At 49.3% G+C, this 23,365-nt stretch overlaps 6 protein-coding genes across 6 annotated transcripts; 3 read left to right on the top strand and 3 right to left on the bottom strand.

Moving 5' to 3' along the window:
* Window positions 1–158: 158 nt before the first annotated feature.
* Window positions 159–1,153, bottom strand: GGS25DRAFT_517089 (uncharacterized protein; the record flags this gene model as incomplete). The annotated part of the gene is made up of 2 exons (XM_049263323.1): window positions 159–525; window positions 726–1,153. 2 exons carry the CDS (start codon window positions 1,151–1,153, stop codon window positions 159–161), a joined length of 795 nt encoding a protein of 264 aa, XP_049121578.1.
* A 7,803-nt stretch (window positions 1,154–8,956) lies between these two features.
* Window positions 8,957–11,655, top strand: GGS25DRAFT_470864 (uncharacterized protein). Its single transcript, XM_049259290.1, has 2 exons — window positions 8,957–9,211; window positions 9,491–11,655. Exon 2 carries the CDS (start codon window positions 9,582–9,584, stop codon window positions 11,031–11,033), a length of 1,452 nt encoding a protein of 483 aa, XP_049121577.1. The 5' UTR covers window positions 8,957–9,211; window positions 9,491–9,581; the 3' UTR covers window positions 11,034–11,655.
* A 170-nt stretch (window positions 11,656–11,825) lies between these two features.
* GGS25DRAFT_470863 (uncharacterized protein) lies at window positions 11,826–13,672 on the top strand. Its single transcript, XM_049259289.1, has one exon. It carries the CDS (start codon window positions 11,996–11,998, stop codon window positions 13,619–13,621), a length of 1,626 nt encoding a protein of 541 aa, XP_049121576.1. The 5' UTR covers window positions 11,826–11,995; the 3' UTR covers window positions 13,622–13,672.
* On the bottom strand, window positions 13,673–19,048 carry GGS25DRAFT_470862 (xanthine dehydrogenase). The gene is made up of 10 exons (XM_049259288.1): window positions 18,231–19,048; window positions 18,018–18,162; window positions 17,465–17,959; window positions 16,649–17,408; window positions 15,118–16,597; window positions 15,014–15,069; window positions 14,615–14,956; window positions 14,425–14,555; window positions 14,223–14,373; window positions 13,673–14,153 (listed from the first exon to the last, which is right to left on the bottom strand). Exons 1-10 carry the CDS (start codon window positions 18,665–18,667, stop codon window positions 13,825–13,827), a joined length of 4,326 nt encoding a protein of 1,441 aa, XP_049121575.1. The 5' UTR covers window positions 18,668–19,048; the 3' UTR covers window positions 13,673–13,824.
* Window positions 19,049–19,225: 177 nt separating this feature from the next.
* On the top strand, window positions 19,226–21,328 carry GGS25DRAFT_470853 (12-oxophytodienoate reductase 1). Its single transcript, XM_049259287.1, has 3 exons — window positions 19,226–20,262; window positions 20,346–20,619; window positions 20,678–21,328. The coding sequence occupies exons 1-3, from the start codon at window positions 19,707–19,709 to the stop codon at window positions 21,021–21,023; spliced, it is 1,176 nt and encodes a 391-aa protein (XP_049121574.1). The 5' UTR covers window positions 19,226–19,706; the 3' UTR covers window positions 21,024–21,328.
* Window positions 21,329–23,359, bottom strand: GGS25DRAFT_470852 (FAD/NAD(P)-binding domain-containing protein). Its single transcript, XM_049259286.1, has 3 exons — window positions 22,879–23,359; window positions 21,901–22,819; window positions 21,329–21,829 (listed from the first exon to the last, which is right to left on the bottom strand). Exons 1-3 carry the CDS (start codon window positions 22,942–22,944, stop codon window positions 21,414–21,416), a joined length of 1,401 nt encoding a protein of 466 aa, XP_049121573.1. The 5' UTR covers window positions 22,945–23,359; the 3' UTR covers window positions 21,329–21,413.
* Between the last annotated feature and the right edge of the window lie 6 nt (window positions 23,360–23,365).

Genomic DNA, 23,365 nt, shown 5'->3' with positions numbered 1-23,365 from the left:
TGCGTAAAGAAAGCCATAGAGCTATCAAACATACATGAGCCCGTCAAGTTAGGGGGGGATTAATAACAGGACGCCTAAACGAATACATGACAAGGAAAATTCTTCATCTTCCTTCCACTCTCAGTTCCCAAAACTAAGTAACTACCTACTGACCCACGCTACCACAACAACACCCGCCACCGCCACCCCTTCAAGACCTTCATATCCTCCTCGCCGATCCCGGGGTCCCCCCGCTCAATCCGCGCCGTCAGCCGCTTCAGCCGCTTCGACACCGTGCGCGCCACGCGGATCGAGACCTCGCTCTCGAACACGTACAATATCGAGAGGACGAAAAAGGCCACGGAGGCGAATTTGCTTCTTTTGCCGTGGTGGTTGTGGACGGAGTCGAGGATGCGCGCGATGAGGGACTTGCTCCGCCGGAAGGCGTGCTCGGTGTCGTTGGATGAGTGGGAGGAGGAGGAGGAGGAGGAGGAGGAGGAGGAGGGGCGCCGGAAGATGCGCCGGATGGTGGGGATGAAGGATGCGCTGGAGGGGGGGTTAGTTAGAGGGGAGTTGGACTTGTGGGTATGGGTATGGGTATGGGTATGGGTATGGGTATAGGGTTAGGGGGGTGGGTGGGAATCACCAATGCTATGCATTGTATATATATATATCTATCTGAGACGCGAAAAGGGGAGAAGGCATAAGGGGGAAGGCCTGAGGAGAACGGAAAAGGAAGAACTCACACAAGCCCACCCAACAACCACTTCCGCCACCGGTGCGCCTCGGCCCTCCTCACGATCTCCGACACCTCGCTCCGCAGCGCGCGCAGGTCGCTGACCACGATCCCCTGCTGCGCGCGCAGCCGGTGCTCGCCCGAAGGATCTCCGCCCCCGTTGCCATTGCCGTTGCTGTACCCGCCGTTGTGGTACCGCCGCCGCTGCTGCGCCAGGTACTCGCTCAGCGAGAACTCGCACGCCGTCTTGATGGAGCGGATGTCGGTGCCCGCGAAGGTGGAGGCCGGGGGGCGGTCGAGCTTGTTGTTGGAGATGGTGGGCTCGGATTGCGTGCGAATGGTGGTGGTGGTGGTGGAGGTTGGGGGCGCGGCGGATGTTGATGCTGATGCTGATGCTGGGCCCGTGTAGGACGGCGTGGGTGCGGATTGGTAGTCCATTCGCGCTTAATTGTGTGGTGGTAGGGAGGTGGGTGTAGGTGTGGATGGGTGGGTGAGCGGGAGGTGGAAGCCGAATGGTGCGGGTAGATACTAGGTAGGTATGTATAAATAACTACTATACTAGGTACCTAAAATAGCTACGGACTAGGTAGATAGGTACTTACATGATATATATAGTATATATTGTACAATATCTACTAGGTAAGGTGAGACAGACAGACAGATAAATAGATGATCTCAGTGAAAAAGGATCTGGATGGTGGTTGTCTGAGACGGCGGGGTAAGGGAGTAAAGGAGCAAGTCAGGAGGGTTAAGTTATTTATTTTACCTACCTAGGTATTTATTCTATTCAATTCCAATCGACGAATAATTATCTACAATTGTAGACTTGCATGATAACACACCTGCAACTTGCAGCTTGCAGACCTCGGCAAAGTTGCCAGGATCGGGAAACTAGACGGGGGCGGTGGTGGTGGTTGGAGGTCGCATTCCTTCCTTTCAGCTGATGGATGGGCTTGCTTTTGCTTTTCTGCAACTTTACTTACTTACCTAATTAATTAACCACTGAGGGCTAACTACCTATGCAATGTAGAGAACTTGGCACAGCTCAAATTGATGTTGTACATATACCTAGCTAACTTCTATACACTGGGTACTGACTAGATCTGAAGAGATCTAATGTCAATGTATAATGCCGATTTTGGGATAGCGAGGATGTATGTAAGGCAAGTTGCGACCAATAATGGACCGTTACTCAACACATGTTTGGGAACTTTCGAATAGAGACTAGGTAGGAGGATTCAATAACAAGCAAAAATGCGAACTTCGGAACTACTGCTACCATATATGAATGAGATGGGGGGTATATGGGCCAGAGAAAAAGGGGTTATTAATGGTAATAGACAAACTACCCAAGCTGTTAATAGTTTCATAGCTTGAGCTCTTAAGGCCCGGGACGTTTCAGAGGGCAACGGCGCAATGTCATATGTTCTTACTCCGTAGAACCTATATACATACTCATGACAGTTTTGAGACATATTCGTAAAATACCTAGCAAGCAGCTTGGCTTGGAATTGCCTGGTATTGGTTGATATAGACTCCATCTGCTTGGCCTAGCTTTCCTCCGGGTAATTGAGTTGAACCCAAATAAGAAAGGGGATCGTGAGAGACGGATTAATTCGCGGTAGAAACCAAACTACTTGCGCGTGCTTCACGATGACGACTTAGGTTTCTCATTTCGATGCGAGCTTAGGTCTTGAGTAGTGCCATTGTCTAAGTTCCCATGCCTACTAGCCAGTTGTCATTATAATGGGCGATATGCTGCTGGTAGGTATTGCACCAAAGGGGTTCAAGGCTCTACGTAGATCACCGTTTCTCTAGTAGACAGTAGTTCGCCAGACGCATTCCTATCATGTCATATGCCCAAGTTTAAAGATAGAACCACGAAACATAGAAGATACCGTTGCTAGATAGGCGGGCATACCTACGAGTACTTATATAACGAGATGGGGGACAAGGTGGGCCAATATAGCCCATTACCAGGCCCTCGTCAACGGTTCGCTTGATTCGTTAATGCAAATGAGACCTATGAAAGGCAAGAAAAGATCATTACCAAGCTTGGTTGTTTGAACCCTAGGGTTCCTGCCCGTTAGTTTCCTCCAACTAGCAAAGCATATTCTGCCCGACTTACAAAGCGTGGACTTCGTCGAGAGGTTGTGACCACCTTAACTAAGTGCGTTGCTGCTTGAGCTGGGGTAATGGCAACAGTAGAGATTGTATGGCGGGGGCTACGGGATGGAGCACTCAACGATAAGGGCGCCGTAGGTTCCATGATTAAGAACGCCGGGAAATATCACCGGCCGGTCCTGATGGCGGACAATAAAAAAAGAAAGGAAGAAATAAGAAAGGGAGCCTCAACGAGGCTTAAATGCCTACCTAGTACGTCAGTATAGTTATTATGCTCAAAGTTGCACTTTCTCTCAAGTTAACGAATAACCAGGACTGGCGCATGGGAACGGCTAGCGTAGACACTGTCTCGGACGAAGCTGTATTTAGAGACCGAGGCATAATTACCTCTAGGTAAATGTAGATAGGCACTCACAGTCGCCGTGCTGTGCTTACCCACCACGTAGCACAACATATCGGCCGTATTCGGGGGGTACACGAAGAAACCTATGGCTTGCCCGGAAGAGACGGAGGCGTTCGACAACAGAGAGATCGCATTTCTTCTCTCCCATAGCGTTTGCTCGTCTAGTTCGGTGGTAATCTCGGTGTGTCGGCTTTATAGGTACCTGTCTACCTATGTAGGCGTTTGATCCTCATGCTGTAGAGACGGCCGATTGTTGGTAGGTATTCTTGTGCCCGGGAAGTAAAGCAGGCCGGTGAGCTGTCGGTAAGCATGAGGGATCTCACGTGACCATCATAAGATAGGGGAGGGGGGGATACACGTATGTAGGGATCGGGGTCAGCTGCGTCTTCCGCGCCCAGCCCCACGCCGTTTTGGAAGGATCTCCACATTATCTTAGGCGGGATCCATCGTGGGCGGCGTAGATATAACTATGTATGTTTGCCAATATGTATACATCTGTTTAATATAGATTAGATTCGCCTTATAATAAGTAACGCGTACGGCGGTGTTGGGATGCCAAGTCCAAGGTGCCGTTGTCGACTAATCGGTGACATGTCCGATACATAGTTTCCATCTACATATCACTGGTCAGGAGGCATTACATATGTACTAGCTAGGTAGGTAGTTACATGTACATCATTGAACTTACATAGGGTGTGTAGGTATGTACCAGTACCTACCTAGTAGTCCTACTATGGTACTAGGGAGTAGGTAGAGCGTAATAGGTACAGGACGCTAGATAGAAAGTACCCAGTAGCCTCCGGCCCGCGGCAATTCTGAGCGGAGGCGGGTGGAGTGACATGAATTTCAGGATAATCAATCCGGGCCGCCCCCTTGAAAATCCATTGTCGCCCGAGACATGTACATAAAGGTACCTTACAACATGGTGTGAGGGTTGTACAATTTCTTTCGGGTACTCCGGCGGGTGAGCAATCCGATAAAGCCACCCAATCTGGTACTGGCGTGGCATTATGGGTATTACTGTGCATATGCCCATCATACTGTGTAGATGCTCATGGCTTATTTACCACACGTAGTATTTGTACATACCTAGGTATGTCTCGGTATGTACTTGGTTATACTTTTGTCGCATGTAAGCCACGGAGTTCGCCATCTCACGTCTCACATTCTGTCAGCGCTTCCCTATAATCTATAATTAGTCGCCGTAGGCGCCCACTATACCGAGTTTATCAAGCCCATACCCAAATACGGTACACACATAGAATCCGGAGTGGAAAGGGAGGCCCGCATCATGGTGATTTGGGTAGCGAATTACCGGAGGGCTTACCATCTCTTCGGGACCCTTGGGTACGCACGTGGTGATCTCTGACTTTTGTGAAATCCCGTGGGTCTTCCACGATTGAGCTGTTCTGTAGGAGATATTGATCTAACAGTTGTAATTAGGTATTTGCCGATGATCCATGACGAAGCTCCGTTCCTCGGCTTTCTTTTTCTTTTCATTAACGAAAAAAGAATGAAAAAATAAAATAGGATAGGTAGGTAGGTAGGCAAGGCAGGCCGGTAGCCATGTTGGCCAATTAATAGTACCCTAGCTGATTACGACTTGTCCGCCCAACCCGGGCTCGGCGGTAACGAACCCACTGGAAGAGCACCGAGTTACGAAATTGTAGGATGTCATCGTTCTAATACACTTGACTTGGCACTTACGATTGATAGGACGAATATACTTACATAGATACCTACTATGTATGTATAACTTCTTAATATTCTCATCGAGAAGAATATTGAATCGTTTGATAGTTTGTCTTTGCGCGAAGTACATCTTAGTAAGGTTGGGCGGAGGATTGTACTAAATGAGTCCGGTGCCGATATTCAAAGGAGTAAGAAACGAAAGAAATGGATGACGATTGCGCACATGGTCCTGCAGCAGCAGCCCAGCAGTGCTCAATTACTGATCTCCGCTACGGACTATCAACCGTCCGGATGTACTGAATATTATCATTACACGCATCATGGTTGAATAAGAAGCGTTCGATTTGACTGTCCCTATTGTTGGTGAACTCTTGTTGGTAGCTGGTTCCAGTAGCATGTAATAACCATGTAATGCAGACTGGAGCGCGCGCTTCTCTCTCCATTTCAGACATGGTTCGATGACAATATCTTGGCTGGGTGCACATTGACCTACGACGTATGTACTTGTAGTGTATGATTGAAAATGCCCTTTTGTTTCGGCGACGGCGAAGCGGACCCATTTCGGTCAACCTGAGTGTGACCAGTGGGAGCCTTTCCGTCCCGTGGCTTCTATTGAGTGGTGTGTAATACGCCAGCACTATGGGGGCTGCGCAATGGATTTAACGGCCGGCGGAGTTTTGAGCAACCAACGTGGCGGGCTGGGTTGCCTGGTTGAGGTTGCATTGAGTCAGCCCCGGCTAACCGATTCATGGGCTTCGTCATCCGACACCAGCCCCGAAGGTTTAGTTACCTACATATTATGTATTGATGCTACATACCTAATAGGTATGTATGTAGGTACGGACCGTACGGTACAGATCTCCTCAAGACATGTTTGTAAGACGAGAACGACCTGGACGAGGGGTGGGGGGGTAGGGTAAGGGGGTAGGGGGTCATCTCGGAGACCGCGGTACTTGGTTAAAGATGCGATAGCCTGCGCCTCATCTCATCCCTCATCAACATTGAACGACTGATACCTATCTGCGCACCCGAACTTTGGAAATCTCGGAACGAGTAGATAATTTCCGAAAAAGACGAGAATTTGTTAGTATGCGCTCGAATGAACTCTAGCAACACAGATATCAATCATTACCGGGAAATCACATATTAGTATTACCTAGTACTAGGTAATAAAATAGGGACCGACACTCCGAAAAGGCACAAGCCTTGTCCGCCGCTCTAGAACCCCGTGTCCGCATTTGCAGTGTTGAAAGGAGGGAGGCTGGAAGCTAAGGGATGGGGATGGAGGAGAGAAGGAGGAGGGAATGAATGTATGGATACATAGTTACCTACTAGGTACTACATACCTAGTATATGTACCTACCTCCCCCATCCAAAAATTGATTTCAAGTTACGTAGATGCCCGTGCTTTAATTTTCTCATTCTCCATTCCCCATACATTACATACCCTATCGTACCTACTGTGTCGTAGACTCGTAGGTAGGACCTACCTAACCGTAGTTATGAGATACGCACCACGCACCTACCCAAGTTGCCCAGGTGCTAAGGAGCTAGTGTAGCTAGGTGACTAGCCTAAAGCATACATTAGTAGGCCCATTGGCCATGGGTATTAAACTTTTTCTTTTTCCCCTTTTTAATTTTATACCTCTACTTTGAACTATCTTCTCCTCAAATCTTTCCTGTCCCGTCCAGCTCCGACCGGTGCACTAGTTACCTACGTATTTTGGAACTCGGTCAGGTGGCCGGATACGGTTGTATCTGGGTATTTCTTTCCGGTTCTTCGAGTGGAGTGATAGTTGGAGCAAACAAAATAAAGGAAAATGCCTCCATCGTACCGGATGATTTTCCTACATACTTGACCTAAGTGCCTACCTGCTTAGGTATGTATCTACCTATGTAGTAGTAACTAGTACCTAGGTAATGACCTATTGTTGAAATGTTGAAGGTTCGAATGTGCAACCGTATGAGCGGTAGGTCCTGAAATATCTAGTCTCCGTACATGTAGTGGGCATTATGCAGTCAGTAGGCTGGTGGTAATGGGCATGTGAATTCCAAAGCGGCAAACATCTGAAGGTAAGCCACCCGAGTCAAAAATTCAAAATAGTTCAAGTACGGGGAACGGGCGGGTTTTGAAGTACTTGTACGTGCCTCCTTTCCCGTGTCACAGTACGTACAGACAGTACGGGATGGCCCCGTCTCATTGCCTAGCCAAATTCGTAAATTCCCACGCGAGAAAGACGACCAGCGCCGGGAGCCGTGGAGCCGAGACCCCTTTGAAGAAAGAGGTCAGGTTTAGGAATCTCATCAATTCACCTCCGAACAAAACTTCGTTTTTATTGTCGAAGCTCTGCTTCTATTCTCCTATTCCCGTGCGTTGAATAATTTACACATACCGCTGCATTGTATTTTACTTCATTTCAACGTATGGTTTTATTCGATACATACCTGGTTGACAATTAATTATTTGCGTCTGATTAGTATCCGTAAAACGGATGAAGCCCCGGTCATAGCCCCCACAAGGAAATAAATGAAATAAGTATCGTTCATAAAAAAAAAGAGGGAGCCTCGAGGGCAGAAAAAAGGAAAGAAAGAAGGAAAGTGTTTTACTGGCGAACCTTGAAGTACATAGGCAGGTACCTAAGCCTAGTAGGGTACTTCTGTACAAAACACAGGAAGAAAGAGCCGGGCTACGCCGCCAGGTTACCCTCCTCCCGAATTGACCGCCTTGTCGCATTGCCCTTTCCTCGGGAATCATCAGTGCTCAGGGCTGGGTTTTGGCTCAGGTGCGCGTGCTGATTTTAGCGCAAACGCCCGAGTCTGGTCCGTCGTAATTTCTGTTCTCCCTTCCCGTCCTGCCCGTCTGCAACATCCCTCTCAAGCGGCATCGCGCCAGAGCGCCATCCTCTACACTATCTAGGTTTCGCTCTTCACCAGATTTCTCTTTCTCTTCTTTCCTTTTTTTTTTTTTTTTCCTTTCCTGCCATCTCTGCAATTTTTTTTTGCTTTTCCCCTTCCTAATTTCTCATACCCCATTTTATTTTCCCCCTAGACCCTCCACTCCGCCCGAAACTCATACAATCAAAAAAATAATTCCCATCTACCGCACCGAACATCCACCGCCTCCCCGTCTTTCTCCGTTCATCCATCTTTCTTCCAACAACACCACCCTCATCTTCTACCGGACCTGACTTCGGAGCATTACACTTCTATTCGGAACGGTATTGTTGCATCCTTCACATTTACAAATCACTGTTCATTCAATTTTTATTATCATCGTCGTCATGACGTCTGTCGTTCGCGGCACGTCGCTCAGAGCCGGCGGTGCTTGTGTTCGCTGTCGCAAAGGCAAGACCAAATGCGTTTACGAGAATGGTCGCGCGCCTTGCAGGAACTGTGCAAAGGGAATGCATGAATGCTATTTACCTTCAGAAAGCATGGCTCATCACCATGGCCAGTCTCCTGCTAGACCTCCTCGTCCAAGAGAGAGTCTCCCTGGCGAGCGAAGCGTGTCCGCGACTAGCGACCGCCAGCCTGTAGCGTCCACCACCGTACTGCCGCGTAATTTGCAGGCCACCAGTGAGAAGTAAGTCGTTCTTTTTCTTTGCCGTTTCCCCTTACCACACCCCCTAGTCATCCTTTTATTATTATTTTCCACTGCATCAATTTCATTATACCACCATCATCTTGTTCAAAAGCCTTCACTCCCTTCCACTATGTCTACCTAAGGGTTATTGCGTGGGTATTGAGCTGTTTCCGCTTTGCACTAAGATGACGGCTATTACAATACGCTACGCGCCCCGAACAGGTCTTGGTATTAGGTGATCCGTGCTTCCTGGTCTCGGTCAGGCCAGAGTGTAGCAAGCCAAACGCCCCAATACCTAGATCTGGATTTTGGGTGGCTGTAAAATGGGGATAGATGCCGGTTGCCTCGTCTTGCCTCGGGACCTCCAACGTCTTTTCCAAGGTTCCCATCCTACTATTCTCCTCCGTTTGACCCTGCACCCCCCCCCCCCCCCCCCCCCTCCCAACACGCGCTTCCAGTTTCAATCAACACCCTTGTACTCCCCCAAACCTCGTTCGCGTTGATCGGCTCCACTAACACGTATTTTCGTTCGTCCCCACAGACTTAATCCGGAACTGGTGACGGAATGTGAAAGGGTAATCAGCAAGACTCTTCCGTCTTGTGTCGCCTTCCACAAGCCTTCCTTCTTACAGAAGCTTAAGAATGGAACTCTTGAGGCCAGTATTGTTAACGGCCTTCTGACGTGTGCTGCAAGGTAAGCAAACAATATTTTTTTGACTCTGTATTCTATTGCATTCATCCAAAACCTACGAATTTTCGGAACCCGCTTTACCCACTGAAGGGATTCCGGGCGAATGGTTCATTCATCTCCGGAGGTGCATTTGGGCGTCTCGCCTAATGCACCAATAACTTCTCGCCCGCGAATCGTTCCCCGCCGTCTTCCATCCCGGTCGCGCCATAAGAAAATACACGCTTGTATATATGTTAATTTGAACCGGACTTGATTCTAACTGTTTGTCTTTCTCGCGTATAGAAGCTCACCTGCTTTGATTCGTCGTTATGGGGGACAGGGAGGCGCTTCGGCTGCCTCCGAGCATTTTGCCGTCAAAGCTATCAATATAATCATGCAGAACCTCGACAACCCGAGCTTGGCTGATATTCAGGCTCTTTGTCTCCTGATCATCCACGAATGGGGCAACCGCAATGCGGTCCGAGCCTATATTTATTTGGGTCAAGCATCCCGCATGGCCCAGATGTATCGGATAATTGCCGTTCATCAGACCCGAAACGACCCAGATCAGTTCATCAAAGATGAATCGTTCCGCCGTGCCCTGTGGCTCATCTATGTACTTGACTGCTTCCTCACCAGCAGCCCGGGTCGACAGCCGGCCGTCTCCCACCATGATATTAAGGATGTACCACTCCCATGCCTCGACATGAGCTACAATTTCGGCACGCCTGTATTTGTTCGCACCCTTGCAGGTGGACCACCACCTTTACTTCCAGACTCGTCTACTTCCACGACAGAGGTCGGCGAGTTTGGCCATATAGTTATGGCAACTCAGGCATGGCGCAACGTGATCGAAATGCTCACGACCGTTACAAGCGCTACCTTCTCTGAAGAAGAGTGTGCTTCTCTCGAAGCAGGTATTGATGCAGTCCGCAACGCTTTGCCGCTGCATTTCATGGACAAGCCGGGGCAAATCAACCTTCATATAACTATGGGCAGTGGATACACATATGCCATGTTGCACTGCCTCCTTCATTGTGCTACTATTATGGTCAACCGCCGTAGGCTTCTACACCTTGTTACTACTGACGGTTTTAACCATGAGACATGGCGTATAGTCCCCCATGTTCACCTACAAACTGTCGATCGGGTTTTTGCCGCGGCGCATAGCGTGGTCTCGCTTCTCCTAGCCCTAGAGGCCAATGCCGATAAGGATGGAGCGCTTAATTTTCCTCTTGTCATGTTGTTCTCCTGTTTCACAGCCTGCTCCACTGTGGCTTGGTTCAGTCTAAAAGGGCTAACACCCGGTGACGTGAACGAAACAGCTGAATCGATTGTCCGTGACGGCATGCGATTCCTCCAGGACGGTGCTAATATATGGATTTTGGCCGTCCCCTGGTTTCGCCACCTCTCGGTTATGAACAAGGTATTGCGTAATGGAGACCGGGTGCCCCAGAGATTACAGGCCGACGCTGTTGTGCCTGTCGTACCGTCAATGAAGGAGGAAACGGCAAGCCAAACCGACAATACCGATACCATGGACTATGAGCGGCCACAATCGGCAAACACTCAAGAGCAACTCGATAGCCGAGGCAGCGAACCACCACGAAAGTCTGGGTTCACCACCATCAATGGAGGATCGGCTGGCGCTTCGACACCCGCAACTACCAGCCCGCCCCCTGGACCGACCAAAGCAGACTCCCCAGCCCCATCCTCGAATGGACAGGCAGCTGAATCTGTGCCTGCGTCGGGTAGCGATATGACGGCAGCTGAACTTTGCATTGCTTTCGAGCGTCAGCTGCTGGAACTTGATGACCTTGCCGCATTCATGGGTGGCGGGGTATGAGATATGGAGCGGTGTAGCTTCATTTTGTCTATCATGTACTACTTGCCCTGTACTTCTCGTCCTGGTGCCGGCCATGAACGTTGATCTTTTCACTGAGTTGTATGTTAATAGGAGAACCATGAATAGGCGTTAGCAGGAGTTTTTCGGGTTGCTCTCGGCAGAGCCAAGCTCGTTTCGAGGCTTTGGTGGAGTTTTCATCTTTCTCGCTACCGCTCTCGGTTCAACAACTACAAATAGAATGTTGCATGTTGAAGCCTACAAAAGTCGGATAGGTTTTCGATAAATCAAAACCGCCTGTCTTATGGTGGGATCGAAGGGACAGCTTGGAGGAGTGATATGACCCATCGGTGATTTATGGCTCGTTTCTGTTTCATTTTTGTCTTTGGGATTAGGGCATTCTCTTAAGAGGAATGGCCCCATCATTGTTATATGGAGAGCTCATAGGACAGTGCTTGGGGAGTGAAAAAAAGGAGGTATTGATGCCTGAATTTTCCATAGGAACTTTCGAAAGTACAGCTGTAGGCAATAATGTCTGGCTGTTATAGTTGAAAACTAGGAGGAATAGGAGTTGTAACTTTGAAGCAACTTTGTAGCACTACTATATTACGTACTATACTTTTCCCTGACTTCCCAAGACGCTTGTGCCCGGTAGATTGGAAGTTGCATTGCTCAGCTATTAGTTTCGGTCTTGCAGAATGTAAATCGAGGCACGTATAAATGGACTCTCAAAGCTTGCATCTATACATGTGTCTATACATGTGCGTACTTCGTAGTTTCTATGTAACTTTGATTCGTGGAAAGATCACGTGTTTATAGACCCAACCTCAATTTTATTTACCAAACTTACAAATCTTTGTACAAAGTTTCAACAACAACAACAACACAGGGCTTTTGCGGAAGTTAACACTGCCTAGACATTATCATCAGCATGCATTGCCAATGCTTAGCCGGGATAGAAATAAATGGAGATGGATGTGTCGGCGCGCAATGATGCTGATCCCCAGCGTGGCGGCGTCAAACGCAAGCACGCCGGAGATGATGACGATGAGGAGCGTGAAATGAGACGTCCTACCAAGTGTATCGTTACTAGCGCAACCTCTACTCATGTTCCAGACGCAAGATCGTCGCGGGAGCTGTCGGCTGTAGAAAATGATGGCACCAACGACAATGACGACAAGGAAGAGTACTACCGGACCCTCTACACCTCAGAGCCCGACTTCCGCCTCCTAGCGCAGCGCGACCCCGACTTCCAAGCCGTCTTGGAGCCGCCCGGTTCAAGCGCCATCGACTTCGCGAACCCGGCGTCCGTCATGCAGCTGACCAAGAGCCTGCTCAAGCAGGACTTCGGGCTCAGCGTCGACCTGCCGCCGGACCGGCTCTGCCCGCCCGTGCCGATCCGCCACTGCTACATCCTCTGGCTAAAAGACCTCTTGGATTCGACGGCGCCAGGGGACGACCCGCGCAGTGAGAATGTCACGGGACTGGATATCGGCACGGGCGCGAGCCTTATCTACCCGCTCCTCGGGTGCGCGCAGCGCGCGTCGTGGAAGTTCGTTGCTACGGACATCGATGCTAAGTCACTTTCGTACGCGCGCGATAATACTGCGCGCAATTGGAGTCGGGTGGGTGGTAGATCGCGGATCCGCGTCCTAGCGCGCACGCCTGATGACCCTCTGATCCCCTTGCTTGACGACGACGACAATGGCCTCGGGATTAAAACCCTCGACTTCACAATGGTCAACCCCCCCTTCTACTCCTCCGCCACCGAACTCTCCGACCTAGCCCGCCTCAAATCCCGGCCCCCCAACTCCGCCTGCACCGGTGCCCCCAACGAGATGGTGTGCGAAGGCGGCGAAGTCGGCTTCGTCCGCCGCCTCGTCGACGAGTCGCGCGTGCTGAGGGGGCGCGTGCGCTGGTACACGGCGATGCTGGGGAAGCAGTCGAGCCTCGAGGCCCTCGTGCCCCTTTTGAAGCGTGACCTTGGCGTTACGAACTACGCTATCACGGCGTTCGCGCCGGGCCGCCAGACCCGGCGGTGGGGGGTCGCGTGGAGCTTTGGGGATAGGCGGCCTAGTTTGTCTGCGTGCAGAGGCGCCGGCTGTGTTGGCGTCGCGAAGAGGCTGCTTCCTCCGCCCACTGAGATGGTCGTGGCTGTGGTGCCTACGATGGTGGCGGATCTCGAGCGGGCCGTACGCGACGCAATGGACGCCCTAGACTTGGTCTCGTGGACCTGGGACGCGCAACTGGCTACGGGTGTCGGGTTCGTGTGTGGCAATGTGTGGAGTCGGGCGTATCGGAGGAGGAGGAAACACACTCCTAAGGATAATTGCTCCCGTGAAAAGGCGCCAACATCAATAACGACAACGACAACGACCAGAGAACAACCACAGAGTGTTGAGCCAGATGTATTCAGATTCTCTATAACTATAACTACCCAGAAGAGCCCGGGACCCGGAGAGGGTGAGATTGGTGGTGGTGGTGGAGGAGGTAACGTTACTGTCACGGCTCGCTGGTTACAGGGGAGCGATTATACGCTGTTTGAAAGTTTCACAGGGTTTCTTCAGACATGCATCCGCATGCCTGCTTAGATCTAGGGAATAGCATGTGATATAATAGCTGTCTGTCTGTCTGTCAATACAATTTTATTCATTATGAACATGAGATGACTTGGCTATATCAAATATCTCATCCTAAGGTTAACCGCTTCCCCAGGCGCCAACCGGCCATGAAAATGTACGACTAAAAACCAGATACCTAGGTTCTCACTCACTCACTCACTCATATCTTCCCCTCAGTCCTCAATACGAACAAAAAAGTTCTTCTCGCCCTCCTTGGGCACCACCGCAGCGCGTCTGACGAGGTCATCGCCAACAGCCAAACGAAGCTTTTCCGGTGTTCCCGGCGCATTGAGTACCAGTGGCTCTGCCACGCCATTCATTTTCCTCGCCGCCCTGACGGCCTCCCTGAGCGCAAAGAATACCGTGCAGCCTAGGAACAGCGGCGGCTCGCCGGTGCCCTTGCTGCTCTGGATAGAGCGTAGATGCTTCCAGCTTATGGCGTTGCCCCCTGAGTCGTGCCGCAACATGGACACGTTGAAGATCTGGGGGATGTCCGAGAATCCTTTTTTTTTTGTTGTTAGTGTATACAGTATATATTTTAGTCAGCGTTGTGGTGTTTATCGGTATTTACCTGGTATCTTGTAAGTTCCGGGCCCCTTCGTGACAAGCTCACCTCCCCGGGTCCACAGTGACTCCTCCATCGTAAAGAGTCCTTGTCCCTGGACAAAGGCCCCCTCGATTTGTCCATAATCGATAGATGGGTTAATGGAGCGGCCGATATCCTATTTCATTAGTGGGCGATCATTATTGTCTAGAACCGAGCCGACACTTACCATCATTATGTCAGTCCTGAGAACCGTGTGATCCCCCGTAAGAACATCTAATTCGACCTCGGTGATGGCGACACCTTGGGTGAAGTAATAATACATCGGGAGGGGATCCTTGTAGTTACCCCATTTGTATCCTGTCAAGTATTTAGTCTCCCTGTGCGTTTTGACTCAATATTAAATTAAAATGGTTTACCTATACGAGGCATCTTCCAGAAGCCATTGGCTGCCAAGTTGACTCGGTCCCGGTATGCAGCATGGGCAATCACCGACATTGGAGCGTCATACCCGAATTGCTTCCGATAGGGTTCTAGACGTTCGTTGAGTTGATCGCAGGCGTTCTTTACAGCCATGCCGTTTAAATCACTGCCAGACGATGCAGCTGTAGGGGATGGGTTGGCGACTTGATCGGTTTGCGAGTCTTTGTTGAAGATCTGGTCAACGGTTACGCGAAGTTCCTCGGCTGCAACTTGGCACATCTTGGTGTAAAGACCCTGCCCCATTTCCGTGCCTCCGTGATGAAGTAGTATGCTTCCATCTGCAAGTTATTAGGCCAAAGTACTAGGTATATAGACGAAAGGTGAATATTACGTACCTTCGTAGATCCTCACATAGGCACCAGCTTGGTTTAGGTGGAGGGCTGTTGCGAAGCTATTCGAGGTCAACTTTCCAAACGTCATTTACGAAAAATTGGCTTACCTGATGCCAAACTTCGTCGGAATCTTACAGATTCCCCTTTTCCTATAGCGGTTCTTTGAATTGAAGACCTCGATCTCCTTTTTCCTGTTCTCATAGTTCGCATTCTCGCCCAACTGCTCTAGCATAGTCGGGATATGGAAGTCAGCGTCGATCGTCTGTAAAAAGGGTGTCAACTCTCCCTGCTTATACAGATTTCTCAACCGCAACTCATCAATGTCGATATTGAGACGCTCAGCGATCACACTCATATAAGACTCGGCAAAGTACATGGCCTGTGGTCCTCCAAACCCGCGGAACGCTGTATTTGATACCGTATTAGTTTTGCAAACCCAGCCACGAATCCAGGCATGCGGTATATGGTAGCAGTTGTCGAGATGAGTGCACGCTCGATCCATCACGGCCCCTGACATGTCTAGAGAATGTCCCGCGTTGTTGTATACGTCTGCATCGAGACACTGGATAATCCCGTTTGCGTCTGTACCGATTTTCCACCTACATTGCATTGGATGCCTCTGCCCGCTATTTGCGATGTCTTCGTCGCGGTTCAACATCAGTCTCATTGCACGGCGTTCCTTCTTGGCAGCTATGGCCACATAACATGCTATCGATGTACTCCTCGACTCCTTTCCGCCGTAAGCGCCACCAAGGCGTCGAACTCTCATGTTCACATGACTCATGGGCACCCCAAGCACCTGAGCGACGAAAATTTGATTCTCTGCTAGGTTTTGCGAGGAGGCATAGACTTCCATGGACCCATCTTCTACGTGTGGGATAGCTAGCGCAGCATTCGTTTCCAAATAGAAATGCTCTTGACCACCCATTTTCGCGATGCCTTCAAAGACGTGCTCGCACTTGGAAAATATACTATCGAGGGGCCCATCTATGGCAGCTCCTTTCTTCAGTTGCTTTCCATGCTCGAAAAAACTCTGGGCTTTGATGGCTTCGTCGATGGTGAGTATGGCAGGTAGAGTTTGGTATGTTACCTTGACTTTGGCAGCTGCAGCTTGGGCTTGCAAGGCTGTCTCGGCGTAGACAACACCAATGGTTTGGCCATGCGAATTCACTTCATCTACCGCAAACAGAGGTTCATCCACCCGTATAGGACCCCAGAGATTGCTCCCACGAGGTACGCTGTCCTTATCAAGATAGCCAACCACTCCTGGTACCTCAAGCGCGGCGCTCCAGTCGACATCGAGTATCTTTGCGTGTGCTTTCGTTGACTGGACGAGAACACAATGTAGCTCGCTTTTCTGTTGTGGCATATCATCAATATATTCCGCTTCACCCGTACAGTGTTTTAAGGCTGCAAGGTGTGGAATCTGTTTGCCAACAACCTTTGTGTCTGAAGTGGCATGATGATCTCGCGTCCCGGTAGAGAATCCCCGATGTATTTCAGGGACATCGTCATATTTGGTCTCATGGAGACCTAATTCTTTGATGCTCTCATGCCAGAACCGGAAAAACAGAGATAATGTCAAGGCTATTGGACTGGTTAGCAGTTAATATGTTCAAGCACGAGGCTAAGACGTACTTTTCCTATACTGAGCCATGCCTCCTGGCACGCCAAATGGCAAGTCAAAATCTTTTAAAAGAGCGTTTACTGCCTCTTCACGTGTACCACTATCCGTCCATTTCTTTCCTATTACACCCTCCTGGGCCGTCGTTGCAACTACGGTGGTAGGTGCCATACCGCCAAACACGAATGTTGCTTGCTGAACGAAGCCTCCTTGATCAAGGCGTACTCGAAAGCCTGCGGTTACGATTGCTATGTCGTCGTCTTTCCTTTTGGCTTGTTTATATGCTTTAGTTATTTCGGTCACCCCTGGCGGTGGTAGGGGTATCTTGATATGCGTAATCACACCGTTGGCAGGCAATTGGGTGGTTCGGTATCTAACAAAGAAGGTAGATAGAGGTATATTATATGAGCCCTCTCCCTTCGTTCTTATGGTGAGTTGAGATCCTGCTGCCAGGAGTGCTGGGGCAGAGTCCGATATGGGGCTAGCAGTTGCTAGATTTCCGGCCAAACTGGCAACATTCCGAATCTGACGCCCTGCAAAGTACCTCAGTTGCTTCCGAAGTGCCTCAAAAGCACTTGCTCTTGTGCCAAGTTTTGCGAACAACGTGGTGCACAATTCTTCGACCTTCGTCAGTGGCATGTTGCCTGGGATGCATACCTCAGAAAGGGTGCTGGGGTCGAAATCGCTCTCGACGTCCTCGAAAGCATTAAGTTCCTCGATATCTGAGACATATACACACACTCGAAACTCGGACTTCTTAAAGCGAACCTCAATCTGCTCTTATGTGAGCAACGTTCGTAATAATGTGACGTTGGCGTATATGAACGCACCTGTGTTTCACTGGCGCCCCCTATAATTTTCGCGGAAGGCCAAGCGTCTTTCAGCTCTATGAGCTGTTCAAGGGTTGTAGGTTTGAACCAAATTTTCGTTGCATCGCCATAGCAGATAGGTTGTGGCTTATATTTCCAAAGAGCTGGAGGAAATATTAACTCTACAGTGGGATCGTACGGCACGAAAGATTCGGGCAATGAAGCCTTTTGATACGAATCCACCGAGGTTGCTCTAGTAGTAGTAGAGTCTTTAGAAGAATCTCTACCAACACTCTCAGAGGAAGAAGATGGCGAATCGCGACAGCACCCCCCTGGACGCCCACACGAACCAGTTGATAGTTTACCACATCCATTCTCATCCACTGGAGTCTGGAGAACACTGTCTGACAAATTATCAGTATCCGATGCAGACGAGGAAGACTCATCAACTAAATCGCCTTTTAAGTCTTCTACAATAAACGTCTTGGCGGCCTCGAGAATTGGCTTATAACCAGTCTAGAGAAATTCAGCGTTCATGGTCTTCAGAAGGATAGTTGAAGAAAGAGATACATACGCATCTACAAAGATTTCCGTCTAGATGCCCTTGCAATTCCACATCTGTGGTTGAAAGATGGAATTTTCCATCCCGATACGAATTTCTGATCAGCGCATACAAGCTCATGACTATGCCTGGAGTACAAAATCCACATTGTGATCCACTAGATACCAGATTAGATATTAGAACAGTAAAGACGAGCTAAAGCAATGAGATGAAGTTGTCACTTACTGCATTTTTGCTATTCTTTCTTGTAGCGGGTGTGGGTGATCAACAGTGCCTAGGCCCTCGATAGTAATTAAGCTCTTTCCGTCGACTCCGAGCAGAGGATAGAGGCAAGCGTTTACGGCCATGTGCTTTAGTCGTCTCCCCTTTTCAACAGTCTGAAGAACGACGGTGCAAGCACCGCATCCTCCTTCGCCACATCCTAGCTTAGTCCCTTTCAGACTATCTTGAGCCCGAATCCAGTCCAGTAGAACCCATTCAGGATTGGGATTCTGGATGGAGACCCGGCGACCGTTTACGAAGAAACGTAGCTCGGAAGTCTTATAAGTCGATTGGATTAAAGGGGTGAGAGCCTCGGCAGCAGACGGAGCAGCTGGAGCGGACTCAGTCTCAAACACAGGCCCGGCGACGGGCGGCGTCGGAAGCACATCAGCTGCTGCCATTATTTCGTCTCAGTTGAACGGCACGGTTGATTGTCTTAGCTTAGCCACATGTCTCACTCAAAGTTTACCATGTCGCCAATATGCATGTGAATAGAAATTGCAATCAGCCCCCGGCTGTTGTGAGATCCAAAAGTTTGTAAATATCTCTGTATTTTGGTATATATGTGTAATAAAACAGATTAGATACTAGGTACCTACCTGACTGTAGAAATCCAAGGTAAATGGTAGGTAGATGAGGAGGCTTACAGCTGCATACCTCATCCCCCACCTTGACCAGGTATCGAGATCTTTCTTACATACCTACATAATACATACCTAGTAGTACCTAGTAGGAGTTATCGCTCTGCATGGTAATCCGAGTGACAGCGAATTAGTACATCTATTATCCCAGTACAGGACCTGGTATCTTGGTGGCGAGTGTAGCCCCTCAAACTCAAAAGGGGCTCGATGCCTAGGGTAGCTGTTGTTAGTATTATTGAATATGTAGTGATAACAAATACTTGAAGCTAATAGGTACCTTAGCTACCCTGGTAGGTGCTAGTTGAGGTAAACCTTATTCGATGCATCCTACTAATGTACCTATGTATTGTATGAAGTCCTTCCTTTCCCTCCTTGACAGTTGACTGCATGAACTTGTACCCCACCCCCACTATTGCCTCTACATGTATGTAGTATGTATTGTACATGTTTACATTCTGCAGCCTGCAGGTAATAAATTGAAACATCGAAACTATCCCACTTACGGCCCAGAATCATCTCAAGTGATTCAAAGCTGCCGTCCTGGATACCCGACGCACCCAAGCATTACTATGTAGTACCTGACCTAATAGTAGTCAGTTTGCGGTGCCTCAACAGGACCGAGAACGGGCATCATGTGGATCCCCACGCGATGGACGCATGTCTATAATTTTCCAGATTTCTTTTTGCGACTCTGTTAGGACATCTTCAAAGAGCACTAATTCCCTTGAGCAGAGTTGCATAAGAGATCCGGAACTTAAAAAAAAAAAGGAGCAGCATAAAGAACTGTCCATCGTTAATCATGACCACCTTTGCGCCCCTCAAAGAAACCAAGTTGTTCTATCCCATCAAGCTGGGCAAGTATGAGCTCCAGCACCGCATTGTCCAAGCACCATGCACGCGCATGCGCGGTGTGAAAGAAGGCGACGGCATCAACGTGCCCGGCGACCTGATGGTGGAATACTACAGCCAACGCGCGTCCAAGGGCGGTTTACAGATCACCGAGGCAACAGACATATCTCTCTATGCCTCGGGATACCCTGGCATCCCCGGCATCTTCTCGGACTCCCAGATCGCTGGCTGGAAGCGGGTCACTGATGCCGTCCACGCCAAAGGAGGCTACATCTTCTTGCAGATCTGGCACACCGGCCGGGCATCGCCCCCGTCATTCCGGGGCGGAAAGACGCCGCTGAGCTCTAGCAACCACCCCATGGACGGTGCTTGGTTAGACGGGGTCAACTGCGACGCCGTCCCTCCGAAGCCCATGACTGTGGAAGAGATCCAGGCTACCGTGCAAGAATTTGCGCAAGCCGCGAAAAACGCGGTTCAAGCCGGCTTTGACGGCGTGGAAATCCATTGTACGTGAAATAACACACACCCCCTCGACGATTGCTGGTGTAGTAGTACCCTTTTTGACCAAAAACTCATGTGATTGCCACAGCTGCCAATGGGTACCTCCTGGAACAATTTCTGCACGACAACGTCAATGACCGGACGGATGAGTACGGAGGATCCATCGAGAACAGAGCCAAGTTCCCGCTTCACGTGTTAAAGGCTGTCTGTGATGCAATCGGCTCTGACAAGGTCGGCATTCGGCTGAGCCCCTGGAACTACTTCCAGTCGACGCGGGACAGCAACAGGCTGAAGAACTGGACTTACATATCCGAGCAGCTGGCCGCCTTGCCGGCTGCCCATAAACCAGCCTATGTCCACATGTATGCAAGACAAGCACTCACAATATGATTTTAACGCAGCTGCTGACATCTAGAATAGGGTTGAGCCCCGCTTCGACGAAGTCCTAGACGAGCAGGCGAAAATCGATTCGCTCGCCAACAAGGACAAGCAGACCAGCATCTCACTGGCACCGTTCCGAGAAATTCTCCAGAAAGGCGACATCCTGTTCCTAAGCGCCGGGTGCTTCAACGGGGAGAACGCGGCGCCCAAGCTAGAGTCCGGCGGCGCAGATCTGGTCGGCTTTGGCCGGTGGTTCATCTCGAACCCCGACTTGCCGAAGCGGCTGGCGGATGGGATCCCCCTGGCCCAATACGATCGCTCTACTTTCTACTTCACGGTCCCGCCGGAGAAGGGGTACACGGACTACCCTGCTCATGCGGCGTAAGCGGCTTGAAATTTTTTTCTTGGGATTCATCTGTCTGGAGGATGTTGTTACCTTAAGTAGTTAGCAACAACAATGTGGTCGCTTAGCATTTTAGCCTACTTATCTAGACATAGATCATGATGAAATGAAAAAAAAGATTTCATGGCATTATTAACTTCTTGTTGACGTAAAAGACGAATAGATTTAATTGTCGTGAGAGTTTTAAGGTATTTTGTCTTAAATTACATGTTATGGGTGATTTATAGTCTGGAGTTTTAGGTAGATACTTAGGAGGGACAGCCTCAGAGAGAAATCTCAAAATTAGAATGTTAGGAACTTTAGGTTCATTGGGGTATTGAGATATAGCTAGGTTAAATTAGTAGGCAGGCAGGTTACGCAGACATCGCCGCTCTATAGAAGTGGGCGTGCCTTAGCGACGTCCTGGATTTGCTCCCACTTTTGTTCTACATCCATCTCAACATCATATGTCAGTAACCAGCCCCCAACGCCATGATACCTCCACGGCAACGGATCATCGCCCGAGTCCTGTCGTGGCTGAATAAGTGCTTTTGGTGTTTTGAATAATTGCTCATCAATGTCCCCAAACATCTTGAGTTTCTTGTCTCTTTCTTTTTGCTCTTCTCCATCGTGGATATGGTACAGATGTTGCTGGATATTACCCCTTTCCACTACCTTCTCGGTTCTCTCCTTTCGGCATTCTTCGTATACTCGAAGTGCACGTCGTTTCTGCTCTTGTGATTTATTTGTCAGCTTTGCTAGACAAAGGCCTATCGCTGCTGCGTCTTCCAAAGCCATGCCACAACCGCCTGTGATAGATCGTTAGTCGTCTTTTTAAGCATATATAGGTGCTTGCATATTTAATTTGTTGGCGACTTACTGGCAAGATATGGGAGAGTCGCATGAACAGCATCGCCTAACAATGTAAAAGTGCCTGATTCGTGAGTCCATCGTTCAAGAGTGGGCCGAATACAGAGTTTCCACTTTTGAACCGAGTCGCAGAGCCTCAAAATCTTGCCTATTCTCGGATCCCATCCTTGGTATAAGGCTTGCATCTCTTCTACGTTTCCATCCACGGTCATGGCTGCTTCGGGCATGTCATCAGGGACCAATAAGACCATATTAAATAACTCCCCACCCCTGAGAACATAGTTAACAGCATGGGCATCGGGTCCTATCCAGTAGTTCACCTGAGGATCTTCAATGAAATGCCGTAACTCAGGATCAGCCAACATCTCTTTGGCGTTAATGAGTAGTCTGTATGCTAGATCTCCTGTGGGCAGAGGAGGGTCCGGCTTTCCGAGGTGAAGCTCACGTAATCGTGATGAGATGCCATCTGCACCAACTATCAAATCCGCAGACATAGCCTTACCATCACTTAACACAGCGGTTGCTGTTAACCCGTCTTGAGCATATTCGATGGCTGTGACTCTCGACTTGACAATAACTTTGGCTCCTAGCTCGACAGCCCGGTCTAGGAGGCAGCGATGTAGGTTTGCTCTATGGAAGTCCCAGAAAGGGGTTCCCAGGGCATCGGCATAGGCATGGAGGTCCATTCTTGATAGGTGATTTCCCTTCCAGCCGATCATGTTGGCGTATCGGGGCATTGTGACATGGCTGGCAACTTTATCCTCGAGCCCCCAGGAGATTAGAATCCTCGAAGAATTGGGTAATACCTGAATGCCGGCCCCTATTTCGCCAATCTCAGACGCGCTCTCGAGCACTGTCACATCGTGACCTGCTAGGAGTATGGAAATAGCTGCACCTAGACCACCCAGTCCGGCGCCAACAATAATAACCTGCAATATTGATCAACACTTTAGGCTTGTTTTACACCACCGATTCTTTTCTCTCTTACGTTGAGTTTACTTGAAGGGTCCCTTTCGATCTTGCGCCATACCCTAGGAGGAGAACCAGGAGACATTTGAGAGAAGAATAATATTGATAGGACAACGAGGTTTGATCAACTTCACATAACTAGAGCAGGAAAGCAACAGGGTGATATTGGTAGATGTCATGCAATTTATGGGTTTATCCTAGATTAAAGATTAAAGACGATGAAATCGTGAAGCTTCAGGGGATCGTATATGGTATGGACTCTAGCGAGGTTATTCTAGGTACTTATGGATTGAATATTTCTCCGGTAGCTCGGCTTGTAATACACTCAAATGATCGATTGGTCTCGTTTGAAATCTTGCCCGCTATCGCAGTACGTACCTCCGCATGTTCTTGCCTTAAACATGCATTTGTGAATGTAGGTAGGCAGGCGTGATACAGGTAGTATCTGAGGAACATGACCGTGAATTGCCAACATGAGTTAACTAAAGTTAAGTTGAATCTTGCAC

The sequence above is a fragment of the Hypoxylon fragiforme genome, assembly GCF_022984875.1.
Source record: "Hypoxylon fragiforme strain CBS 206.31 chromosome Unknown GGS25scaffold_1, whole genome shotgun sequence".
Lineage (NCBI taxonomy): Eukaryota > Fungi > Ascomycota > Sordariomycetes > Xylariales > Hypoxylaceae > Hypoxylon > Hypoxylon fragiforme.
The sequence above is the reverse complement of the archived record's forward strand: the minus strand, read 5'-3'. Positions and strand labels throughout refer to the sequence as shown.

Bases quoted from the DNA above. Each gene is read 5' to 3' on its own strand.
- GGS25DRAFT_470864 (XM_049259290.1), top strand. From the start codon at position 9,582: ATGCAGAACCTCGACAACCCGAGCTTGGCTGATATTCAGGCTCTTTGT.
- GGS25DRAFT_470863 (XM_049259289.1), top strand. From the start codon at position 11,996: ATGGAGATGGATGTGTCGGCGCGCAATGATGCTGATCCCCAGCGTGGC.
- GGS25DRAFT_470862 (XM_049259288.1), bottom strand. From the start codon at position 18,667: ATGGCAGCAGCTGATGTGCTTCCGACGCCGCCCGTCGCCGGGCCTGTG. The intron at 16,598-16,648 runs GTACGTCTTAGC...CCAGTCCAATAG, and splicing joins CATGGCTCAGTATAGGAAAA to CCTTGACATTATCTCTGTTT. The intron at 14,154-14,222 runs GTAAATACCGAT...CAAAAAAAAAAG, and splicing joins CGGAACTTACAAGATACCAG to GATTCTCGGACATCCCCCAG.
- GGS25DRAFT_470853 (XM_049259287.1), top strand. From the start codon at position 19,707: ATGACCACCTTTGCGCCCCTCAAAGAAACCAAGTTGTTCTATCCCATC. The intron at 20,263-20,345 runs GTACGTGAAATA...TGATTGCCACAG, and splicing joins TGACGGCGTGGAAATCCATT to CTGCCAATGGGTACCTCCTG. The intron at 20,620-20,677 runs GTATGCAAGACA...CATCTAGAATAG, and splicing joins AAACCAGCCTATGTCCACAT to GGTTGAGCCCCGCTTCGACG.
- GGS25DRAFT_470852 (XM_049259286.1), bottom strand. From the start codon at position 22,944: ATGTCTCCTGGTTCTCCTCCTAGGGTATGGCGCAAGATCGAAAGGGAC. The intron at 22,820-22,878 runs GTAAGAGAGAAA...TCAATATTGCAG, and splicing joins ACCCTTCAAGTAAACTCAAC to GTTATTATTGTTGGCGCCGG. The intron at 21,830-21,900 runs GTAAGTCGCCAA...GATCTATCACAG, and splicing joins GACTCTCCCATATCTTGCCA to GCGGTTGTGGCATGGCTTTG.